General features: G+C 40.5%; 1 protein-coding gene across 1 annotated transcript; it reads right to left on the reverse strand.

The window, feature by feature from the left end:
• Positions 1 to 1,814: 1,814 nt before the first annotated feature.
• Positions 1,815 to 12,042, reverse strand: LOC141113276 (uncharacterized). The gene is made up of 6 exons (XM_073606303.1): positions 11,888 to 12,042; positions 9,610 to 9,771; positions 6,494 to 6,667; positions 5,299 to 5,436; positions 3,717 to 3,857; positions 1,815 to 1,929 (listed from the first exon to the last, which is right to left on the reverse strand). Exons 1-6 carry the CDS (start codon positions 11,979 to 11,981, stop codon positions 1,865 to 1,867), a joined length of 774 nt encoding a protein of 257 aa, XP_073462404.1. The 5' UTR covers positions 11,982 to 12,042; the 3' UTR covers positions 1,815 to 1,864.
• Positions 12,043 to 12,296: the final 254 nt, after the last annotated feature.

A 12,296-nucleotide genomic window follows, 5' to 3' on the forward strand; every position in this document is an offset into this window, starting at 1 on the left:
GATTTCGAACGTTCGAGTCCCATAGACGTCAATGGGGTTCTAACGTTCGTGCGAACTTTCGGTCCGTTCGCGGGTTCTGGTGCGAACCGAACCGGGGGGTGTTCGGCTCATCCCTACTCAGAATAAAAAAAGAGATGAAAGCTATTGGCTACTGCCCCATTTATAGTCCCAACGTATGTGTTTTACGTCACCACGTTCAGAACGATCGGATTTTCCGACAACTTTATGTGACCGTGTGTATGCAAGACAAGTTTGAGCCAACATCCGTCGGAAAAAATCCTAGGATTTTGTTGTCGGGATGTCCGATCAATGTCCGACCGTGTGTACGGGGCATAACAGTTCTAAATTTAGTCTGGGCATGTGGGCTTAAAGTGGGATTGAACTCAAGAACTATTTTTTTGTTTTGTTATAGGAAACATCTACAAATGTTAATTGTAAGGGAAAAGCAGAGGGCACCAACTAAGTGCAGTATATAAGAAAAGACTTAATTAGCAATCACAAATGGCAACTTACAAGATGCATAAAGATAAGAGCATGTAATCCACCTGGTAGTGTGGTTTGTTTGGGGCCTTGGTATGCCTTCAGGAGCCAGGCAGCAGATGTCACTGTCAGGAGCTGTGTAGGACACCAGAAACTAAACTGGAGATTCTGGAGTGTGTAGACTCTGCAAGACTGTGATGTCACACCTGGGGGGGGGGGGGGGGGCACAGTGTGGGGGGCATGGTTACATGTTTTGGGGTGTAACTGCTCCTTTTTCAAGCCTGAGGACATGCTCATGGGTGCACATGTATATATACCAAAGCTGGGGGAGGGGCCATACAAGATAATTAGTTGAGACTACACTAATATGGCTACTTAAGGTCTGTACCATATGGACTACAATTAAATGGTTTCTAAAAGTCCATAAGTCCATACCATACAAATGAACTACAATAAAAATGCCACCTGACTCTTTGATATGATTATATTAAAAACCATTAGGAAACTTTAAAAACTTTATATATAGTAAAAATAGATCTATAATTCTTATATAGCAAACATGCCAAAATTAAAAAAGAAGGGGAAAAAGAAGAGTGGGTAGAGTGTTTGCCAATCCACGTCCAATAAAAAAAGTTGGAAGTTTATTGTATTCGAATATACGCATATGTTTACACGCACATACTAATGCTTTTCTGTAAGCAACAATACATCATAAATGGATTTTACATGCAAGCAGTGTAAATACATGAATTTGACCTGGTATCAGCCTCCTGCAGTCCATGTATAGCAGAGCTGTAGTGTGAGAGGAGGAAGCAGCACAAGGAGCCAATGTGTCTATGTGTTGACAAGAACCATGCTGATAGGAAGATAGGAAGAGTGACAGAGAGATGAGCTCATCATTGTGCTGCTTTTCCTTTCACCATCCAGTCACGGGTTTAGGAGGATTTAGAATAACCTGGGCGCAGAGGAAGTCGGTTGAATGATGCTGGCCATCAAACCTGAAGACGTCTTGTGCAAGAAAAAAAAAAAAAAGTACTGCAGGGGACATCTCTGGATTGAAATTAATATTGCAGCAAAAGTTGGTTTTAATAGACTATTCATTTACATCTTTTTTTTTTTTTTTTTGGCTAGAGTTCTGCCTTAAACTCGTCCATAGCCACTCATCATAAATCAGTACAATGCTGCATTAAACACAGACAAAACGTGTTTTGTTTTTAAATGTAATTGTTTTATTATTTGGTTGCCTTTGTATACACTTCAGAGGATCTACAAATCCAATAACAAGCAAGGGAAAATAAAAAAAATCGCACATGTATCTACATATAACGACTGATCTATAGGCATGCTAGTATAAAAATAAGAACATGTGCCCGGTAGACTTTGTTTATCTTCCTAATCCAATAAAGTCAAACAAGTGGGGATGTTGAGGGTCATATATGTTGACAGTACCTGCAAGAAAAGAGACCAGAAACAAGTTAACAGAAGTCATAATTTATAGTCATGTACAAAACCAACGAAAATAACCAACAGTTCGGACTCACACCACCCACTATATTCAAAAACCTATCTACATAATATAACAAATCAGAAGCCACAGAACTTTGTAATTTTTGTTCATTTTGACTTTTTGGTTCATGGTTTCGGTTTGGTTTATTATGTAGATCAGTGTTTTGAATATAGTGAATCGTGTGAGTCCATACTGTTGGTTTTCTCTGGTTTTGTTCTCCTGTTATATACCACAAGAACACCAATCCCTATAGATATTTGGACATTGGAGCAGCTTCTATTGATATCAGTTATTAAGGCCAGGTTCACACCCATGCAGTTTGCAGTTTGCATATTCCAGATGCATTTTGTGTTTTTCGATACATGTTTTTGATCCATTGAAGTCTATGGAACCAAACACCAGAAAAGGTCCCTGGCCCTTTCCATAAAATGCACAGATGTGACCATGACCCATGGGAAACCATGTTCTGCAAAACTTAAAAAGTGTTAAAAAATGCATAGGTGTGAACCAGGCCTTATTGTTATGTACTGATGCTGTTCATATGTTCTCAGTGATGTAGCTATGCTTTGAGGGGCCCTGGACACTATGGATGGTGTTCCATAGCTCCCAACTGTCCCTGATTTGGAGGGACTGCCCCTGATTTGGAGCAATGTCCCTCTGTCCCTCGTTCCACCTAAATTATCGCTCATTTTGGTCTGATCTATATCGTTGTAAATAAAATGCACTTTTTATCTTTCAAAAAGTGTTTCCCAGTACTAAACCTTTCATCCAATTTCTAAATTTCTGCATTTGTACATTTTAAGAGCCAGTATAAAGGAATAGTATTGGTAAAAAAAAGTCCTTGGGGAATTAATTAACCTTTTTTTTGGGTTAATTCTCCTTTAAGGGGGTGTGGCAGGGGGCGTGTCCTATGCCTACATACATTTGTTAGTAGGTGTCCCTCATTCCCATCTCAAAATGTTGGGAGGTATGGTGTTCTCACATGCTGCCACCACCATTATATGTCCACCTTGCTGCTTCTTGGTACCACTCACTATAAAGCAGAGCTTGCCAGTTTGTAACATGAAGATACTCCAAAGCAGAGCTATGCAGGAAAGTGGCCAATAAACCCGTGCAGGAACACCTTCCCATGTGTCCCTATTTTGCTTGGTCATGTGACATCACAAATCCAATCACATGACCAAGAACAGAGGATCAGTGGGAAGTGTCTCTGCACTCTGCTGCCGGTCATCGGCAACTCTGCCGCGGGAGACAAATCAGCAACTCTGCTTTGTTGTGTTACCAAGGCACATTGGAGGATGTAGGTGGCCTGTCTTGGAGGTCTCAGCTGTGACTGTAGCTCTTCTTATTTCTATTACCCAGTATGACCCTTACAAGCAATGCCTTACTTTGAGCCAGGGGATGTCAGGACATATAGGAGTTAAAGCTCAACTCCAGGCAAAAAAAAGAAAGAAAATTTCCCCTGCAGTGACTTAAGTCAGCACAAGCCTTGGCCATTGAAGGACAGACAGGTTGTGCTCCCAGCACTTCCAGAAAACTGACCACACTGAAATGGATGTGCTCTCATGCCTAGTATGGTCAGTTTGAAATAGGAAAGCAGAGGAGACTGGCAGGATCACCAGATATTTCACACAAAGAGAACAGGATAATTTTACAAGTACATGTTTACAGACACATATCAGGAATATGAAGTGTTTGGGTAACAAAGATAAAAAAGTTATGTGTTTACCATTAACTGCATGTAGGCATCTCTGACCACAACTTGTAGAGCAACACTTGTGGAAAGCCTTGCAGTCATAATCTGATGAGCAACTCTTGTTTTCATCTCCAGAAGGACAGGCAGCATTTGCAGGACACGCACCGTTCCTCACTGAAACACATAAGAAACACAACAAAATATTGAACATTCTACCAGACAGTGCTCATAGCAAAAAGCTGAAAGATATATGAAACCCAGTGAATGTTGTTCACTTTTCATAGTTTGTGTGTAAACGAGTGTCAGAAAATTCAATGTGTACTAATAGGCTTATTTAAGCAATCAGAATTCATCTTGTGCTGGTCTAATATCAGCGATTAGTTACTATGGATTAATGCAGCTTGCCATTAAAATGCCTGTACACTAGTAGAATTTTGTTCGATTTTTTTTTTTTTTTTCAAGAACTTTTGTTCGAATTTCTGTTAGTGGGGTCAAATCCTCCTTTGTTTTTGACCACAGTCAGAAAATTCGAAGGAGAAGGACTGACTCTAGTACAAGCAGTGGCACACAGTCACCTGGATCTCTCACACCCATCTATACTATTGTCCCTGGATAATTGAATGCTTCCTTCCAATATATTCCAGGCACCTCTCCTGTGAATCTTTTGGACCAGATCCACAAAAGAAAGTCCCTCAGTCAGCTCCAGCAAACTTGAGCAGAATAGGCCTCCCCAGCTATCATAGCTGGGACCTCGATGAGCAGTAAAAGCATGGCAGACCTGCCCAGAAGGGCAGCAGCCCGCCGCACTGGGGTCTCTTTCTCCAGGACAAAAACCCCTGTGTTTCAGGCCCCAGACTATTTATGTGCCCTCCCAGCCACCATATGGACACCACTCCCCAGCCCACTATCTCCCTGGATAATTGGATGCCTCCTTCCAATATATTCCAGACACCTCTCCTGTGAATTCTTTGGATCAGATCCACAAAAGAAAGTCCCTCAGTCAGCTCCAGCGAATTTTAGCAGAATAGGTCCCCCAGCTAGCATAGCTGGGACCTCGATGAGCAGTAGAAGCATGGCAGACCTGCCCAGAAGGGCAGCAGCCCTCCAGGCTGGGATCTCTTCCTCCAGGGCAAGTACCCCTGTGTTCCAGGCCCCAGGCTAGTTATGCTCCCTCCCGGCCACCATCTGGGCACCAATCCTCAGGGATTGACTCCCCAGCCCGCTATCTTCCAGAACCCCCCAAACAGACGGGGAAGTAATCAACCCACAGACCAAAATAATCACATGCAGCTCAACTGATCACAGCGAGCCAGTAACTAAATTTACCTAACACCTATCTAGGAGGGTGCTACATACTGTACATCTCCCAGGAAGACTATATGACAATGGTCAACTTCCAATCTATGTTGAGTGATAAGACCAAGATTTATTATTTTTTTATATATTTTGTTTTGAGTGAGGTATATCTCTTATAGTGTTTTCTTTGTTTGGTTTTGTATTATCAGGGAATGAAGCAACCTAGCAGTTTGTAGTGGAGAGTGGACAGGAATTTCCCAAACTCCATTGTAAATGAGCACAGATTTAATTATCTGCGGTAGCTTTATTAGAGTTTTACCTGGAACAGGTTCCCGACATTCTTTATGGCAGATGAAAGGGCAACATTTATAACCATCCAGGCAGGAAGATTCATCGCAGTAAAACCTTTCTGCATCTGCACATCTGTAAAGAGCCTCTTGTGGGCAGAATCCTTGGCCTAGGAATCAAATATAATAATAGAACAGTTAATAAAACTAAATAGAAGGGCAAGCATATCAAACTTAGATGAAACAAATAGCTGAATTGAGAGGTTTAGGAGTTTATTCATTAAAGTAGGGGTCTCCAAACTATGGCACTTCAGTTGTTCAGGAACTACAATTCCCATCATGCCTAGTCATGTCTGTGAATGTCAAAGTTTTACAATGCCCCATTGGGACGTGGAGTTCTGCAACAGCTGGAGGGCCGTAGTTTGGAGATCCCTGCATTAAAGGCAAATAGACTGTTCACTTTTTAAGGGAAGTTTCACTTTGCAAGGGAAATTTCCCTTAGTGTTTGCTGAATGAGGTGAACTTCCACAATTTCATAATCAAATCATGTGCAAGCAAAAATACAATTTTTTTATGGTTTTTAATTTTCCTTTCTATGATTTGGGTATTTTTTGCACCTTGCAATGTGCCAATTCATAAATTGATGGGTCCGGGAAAATTGTCCAAAGCAATGACAGGCTGATAGCCGTCTGCCAGTGTTTGTAAGCAATCACACAGCCAGTAAGGCACGCCATAGATGATGAGATTTTCTTTCCTGCAACCATGATTTGATGGGGGAATCCCTCCCATGGAGCTTTTGTGGGGGGAATTGGGGAGCCACTCTTGCTGTGTTGAGAGAACACAGCGATCATTGCTAGAAATCAGACATGCTGTTTGTACCCAAGTTGATCGATGGATAGACTTGGGTACAATCAGCCTGCCCATACATTGATCGAATCTCAGACGGTCCCTGCTGAAACGGCCGAGATTCCTACCATCTATGGGCAGCCTATTTACCTGCAGTTAGGGACAGATGTTCATTCCTGGGCCCTTAATGTTGTGGGCCATGCAATGGCAGCTACTGTATAGCGTGTGTTGCATGCCATTCAGAATGAATCGTGAATTGACATTTGCTTTGGTAATGAAATGTGCATTTCAAAGCACATTACTGAAATGCAATCTACTTAGTGGTCCCACAGGTAACATTAAAACCATTTTTTTATCATACTGTGGTTTGGTTTAACTTACTTTTTGCAATCACAGGCTTGCCAGTGTCACTTAGATTAGGAACACAAGTCTTTCCGCAAAACTTAAAGCAGCACTTGTAATTTCCAGGGCACTCGCTGTCAGATGTGCAGTTGTCATTGCATTTTGTGGCAGAAGTCAAAGAAGGCTCAAATGTAGGACATTGGCCTGGCCTGTCTGTGAAGGCATTAGGATACATTTTAACATACAGCAACTTTGAAAAGGAAATAAAAAAAAAAAATAAAGAAAACTTCAAAACTCATTTGTAACATTTACACATTTAAAAAAAAATTTAAGTATTAAATATATCATTTAAAAATATAGAACCATTTATATATTTTCCATCATTCGTATGATATCTTTTTACAAATAAGCATTTTAAATGCAGGCTGTATCTAATGAGCCCAGCACTTACTGTACTAGCGTCTCCTTTCTGATTAATGAGGCCAGATATAGAAACATATAAAATTACGTAAGTTACTAGAATTAGTATATAGGCCGAGCTTTAATTAGCAGTCATGCTGGGATATATTTAGATGATGGTAAAACCCTTTATGTGATCCAGCATTATAATCATAGCTAAAATGAACTATGGTATGTTGTTATTATTATTTGTACAGAAAATTGAACACCACAGGGAAAAAGGCTGTAAGCTGTTCATTTTGGAGAGGCCATTAGACAACCACTGATTAAAAACCTGCAGTGGAAAAAAAAAGCTGTCTGCATTGTTTCTTGAGCTACAGAGAGTTTAAGACCTTCTTTTAGCCCTCCATACTTAGTTCTCCAGCTGGATTTACATAAAAAAATGTAAGGCTTGGTTCACACTTATGCAAATTGGATGCAGATTTCTCCGCATCCAATTCGCAAGACAGGAGATTGTGTCCGGCTCTCTATGAAGCTGGTTCACACATCTCCAGGGCGGCTGCGGAGCGAATTGCACAGGGGTCCTGTGTGTCTTTGGCTCAGTTTCAGGTCTGATTTCAGGCAAAAAATTCGGGTCTGATTAGTCCCTGAAATGGAGAACAGGGACGCACCAGACGCCTTCTGCGAGCCGCATCCGTTTTAAGTGTGAACCCAGACCTCACAGGCGCCCCAATACTTTTGGTAATATAGTGTAAATGTAAACACTAACAATGAATTTCTCTTATTTGCTACTTTGGTCGGTTAAATATACCATTAAAAGCATTTTGTTATTATTATTATTATTATTATTAATAAACAGGATTTATGTAGCGCCAACAGTTTGCGCAGCGCTTTACAACATGAGGGCAGACAGTACACTAACAATACAAATCAATACAGGAGGAATCAGAGGGCCCTGCTCGTTATAGCTTACAATCTAGAGGATATATCTGTTTGATAATCTTTAAAGCTAATAAAAAGCTCATGTATTTTCTGTCTGTGCTGCACTGTAAGGCCTCATGTACACTGCTGCTGCTAAACGGACGTTCAGAGGCAGTTGGACATCTTTTTCAACTGCCCCTGAACTCATTCAATGTTATCTTATGTGTACATGTACAAGGTTCGTTTCCTGTCCTTTTTAGGCAGTTGCGTTTATAGGCCTTTTTTTGAAGGCAAAAAAATGAGTTCAGACGCCGAAGTTTCCGACATTTCAGACGCCAAACGCTGCTAAACGCGGTAACCCGCGTTTAGCAGCGTTTCGTTTATAGGCGTTTTTCATTTTTGGACATTTAAAAAAAAAATATAATTTTTTTTTTAAAAATGCCCCTAAACGCGGCATGTAAACACGGCAAAACTGACGTTTTAAACGTGGGTTACTATCTGTCAAGTTAAATCGTTCAGGAGAGGTTGTAAAAACGTCCCGTGTACATGAACCCTTATCAGTTAAAGTGATTGTAAACGATCACCTTGTAAAACAACTTATTCGGTTTAAAGTAGAAATGAAAGGCAAAACATTTGTGTAATATATATAAAACAAAAAAAAAAACCATTATAAATACCTTTTTTTTTAAAAGTGATTTTATTCCCTCTGTTCTCAGCTGCATAAGAGCTGGGGGAGGAGAAGCAACAGCACACTGATCTTCCGAGTGAATGGCTGTGCAGGGTGGGGGGTGTCAGGTCAAGTCTAATCATTGGAGCAGAGTTGACTGAGTTCTGAGCATAGCCAGAGAACTGACAACGGTGTGCTCTTGCCTAGTGTGGTCAGTTTTTTTTTTGGAAAGCAGAGGGACTGACAGGAACACCAGGGATTTCAAACAAAGGAAGCAATACAAAGAGAACAGGATATTTTCATACAGGCACATGGTACAGCAGGCACATACCAGGAATGTGACATTTTGGGTTTACATACTCTTTAACATTGTTCCCAGCTCTCCCTTAGGACTACATAAGACCTTCTATGTTATGAGGAAGATGAGAGGGGAGATGTTCTGTAGCCCTAACACACTTCCTGTTTTAGGTTCCTCCATAGATACAGTACAATGAGTCAATGTTCTTACACTAGGCTAGGAAGTGTGTTACTGGAGGCTCGCCAGGTGAAAAAAAATCCTGTTAGGTTTTTAATTCTGCCCATGACCCCATTGGGTACATTTTCTATCACTTCGCTCCTTGGGGGTGTGGTCATGACTAGGACAGAAAAGATGGCAATAAAAATTGGCGTCAGAATTTCTAATGCTTCCTCACTCCACTAAAAATGTGTTTTTATTGGTCTATTTAATGGAGATATTTGCCATTACTTCCCATTATTTCAGGAAGTGGGTGAACGCTCCCCACTGGGGATACGGGCTGCAATGCTCTCGACAAAATAAAATACATGTAAAGGTATCTTTTACTGAGAATACTGCTGACTAAACTGCCCCATTGATGGCATATTACTAAACAGGGTGACTAAACTGTTAAAATTATAATAAAAATAACTCAGTAATTTAAATTTCAACCACACACTAATATTTTAAATACATTTTTTGTTTTTTTTTCATGGTTACCTCATACTTGGATGACTCTGTGTCATCTCCATCCTATTCTTCCCTGTTTTCTGGGACCCTGGTGCGGAGATCACACTCCCAACCCACCACGGCTATGACATATTATAGCTATCAGGATTTTGGCCAGGTTTATTACGTAGTACTTGTAGTATACTTGTAGTAACATCGTCTTACCTTGGGCAGGAGGCTTGCATATTATGTGGAGGTTGTCTGAGCAACACTTCATGTTACCTTTGCATTTATAGTCATTGTTGTAGCAGAAGTTGTGGATTTTATCCGGATTACTAGCTTTGATATAATAGCGTTCAGGGGGACAGGTTCCTGGTTTCTGAGCAACTAAAACGAGACACATTGCAGAGTGATCTTATTATACTTGAGCAAACAAAATTGGTTACTGACAACTTGTGTTGTGTAAATTGTAATGTCCTATTAGTATTGCTGTAGTTGCTATATGTTGTACCCCCTGCACTGTCATTTTATTAGAGACTCTCAGTGTGCCTATCTAGCACAGTGACAACTTCTCTTGAAAGAGCAACCATCACCCAAACCTACCCACTAATTCTAATTTCCCTGTGCTCCCTGCAACTTTGTTCAAACCCTGTGTAAGCTCTGTGTCATTTGGTATGGGAGCTTACACAAAGGGTACATAACTTCTTCCTCCCTTCAGTGTTCAGGGGCTAGCAAGGGACTGCTGAGACCCCAGCACTGTATCCTGGGAGGAAGGTCACATGAGAAGAAGCACTGGATATCTCCCAAGGGCTGCCATAAAACAGTGAGGTAGCTTGGCAAAGGTGAGTATCAGCGACTAGGGGATTGCTCTTCTAGTAGAACTTGTCACTTGCCTATTCAGAACCTCTTTAAAGGGGGTGTACATTGTCTAGAAATGTATTTAGCAAAAATGCGGTAACAACTGTTACAACAGATAAATGGGCTTTTTCAACAACGTAAAGTGGTTCTGAATTCACAAGTTTTTTTTTATCTTAAAGCGGAGTTCTACCCAAAAATAGAACTTCCGCTTTTCGGAATCCTCCCCCCCTCCAGTGTCACATTTGGCACCTTTCAGGGGGAAGCAGATACCTGTCTAATACAGGTATTTTACTCCCACTTCTGGACATAGATAGCCGAGCAACCCGCGGGTATCTACGCCACTTCCAGTGCCTTCTCCGCCCCCCCGCGGTTTTCTGGGAGACACACAGGTCCCAGAAGACAGTAGGGGCCAGTGGGATCTAGCAGCGCGAGTCGCGTATGCGCAGTAGGGAACCAGGAACTGAACCTGCAAAGCTTCACTTCCTGATTTCCTTACCGAAGAAGCACCAATGAGAGCACCCTTCCTTAAAGTAGGCAAAAAAACCCCAAAAAAACAACAAAACCTTTTTTTTTGTTTTGGAGAGATATAAGAAAGGATTTATCGCTGTCTGTGACCCCCTTAAGGAGATTCACCCTTTCTATTTGTCCTGTTTATATTTACCATTATCATTGAAAGTGAAAGGGATTTCCTCTCACTTTCTGTTTGGTTATGGGACAGGAAGTGAAGGGAAATCTCTGCAATGGGACACACATGGCGAAAAAATAAATCCGACGGGTTATAACCCTCCTTTGCTCTATCCAAAATGAAAAAAAAAAGGTTTTCCTATAATTCTACTTTAATTCCTTATTCTGCTCCTGTCCACCTTGGAGTTTTGAGTGTTCCTATCCACTTTTATGTGTTCCAGCTACACCTGGTAAATTCTTCATAAAAGAATATAAATGTTAAAGATCTAAATATAAGGGTGGAGTGCCTCCAAATCATCACATCAGGTGTGCCAAACCAAGAACTCAGAAGCAGTTCACCAATAGACTACCCAAGACCTATAACAAACCAACAATTAAATTATCAGCCAATAACCAAAATATCATTCATGTTTAGGCAGATTAATCAGTTAAGGAATTAACAATATGGTAACTAAAATATCATTCATGTTTAGGCAGACTAATCTGTTAAGGAATTAACAATATGGGCAAATGGTCTCTCAAAGATGTTCAGAAATGGTATTACAGAAGTAAATATTTCAATGTCAGAATTATATACACAACACAAATATGGTACTTCATAATTTTGTAAGAACTCTACAGTGTATGTGTATACATATGAATGATAAAACTTCCCACAAATACTCTTATAAATGTCTCCTAGATTTTTAATTTTTATATATGATACAAAAGCAGCCAAAAGAGTGAAAACACCCTAGACTATTCATGTTTTAACAAGAAGAGTAAAACTCCAAGGTGTGCAGGAACAGAAATTGAAACTATGGTAGGGAGGTCACTGGAGCCCCACTAGAATCCCAAAGAAATATAACAAGCCAACTGGCAATTTAACCCACCAGGCTTTCACCTATAATTAAGTTTTTTTTTTTGAGTGGACTGACCCTTAAATTAACTAAAGGTGTAATGTTTGCTTTCTGTAACTTACCATTTACAGGCTTCTTAATCGAAACGCTGGTGACCACTGCACAGAGTGGAAGTAGGAGGCCCAGGATAAAGAAGATCTGTGTTGTCCTCATCATGATGGTAGTTTGTTCTGCATGAAGCTTTCTGCTCTATATATCTACACAGCCAATTAATTTTATAGGGGGTGGTGACATGTTGGGGTGTGAGCATCCATTGGGATCTAATTTGGTTTCTTGTCTAGAAAGCGTTTCGATTGAAGTCTTGCCTAGAGCTGATATTTCATCTGAGAAGTGACTCATGCATTTTGTATTTAGGATCACTTAAGATTCAACCTGAACTGTAAAATATTAAATGTGATATTAAAGTGTATATAAACGATGTGATGGCTGCAACAATTTTTTTTTTAAGGCTTTTTGTCCTTCAACCTGGTG

Source organism: Aquarana catesbeiana, linkage group LG12 (genome assembly GCF_042186555.1).
Source record: "Aquarana catesbeiana isolate 2022-GZ linkage group LG12, ASM4218655v1, whole genome shotgun sequence".
NCBI classification, from domain to species: domain Eukaryota; kingdom Metazoa; phylum Chordata; class Amphibia; order Anura; family Ranidae; genus Aquarana; species Aquarana catesbeiana.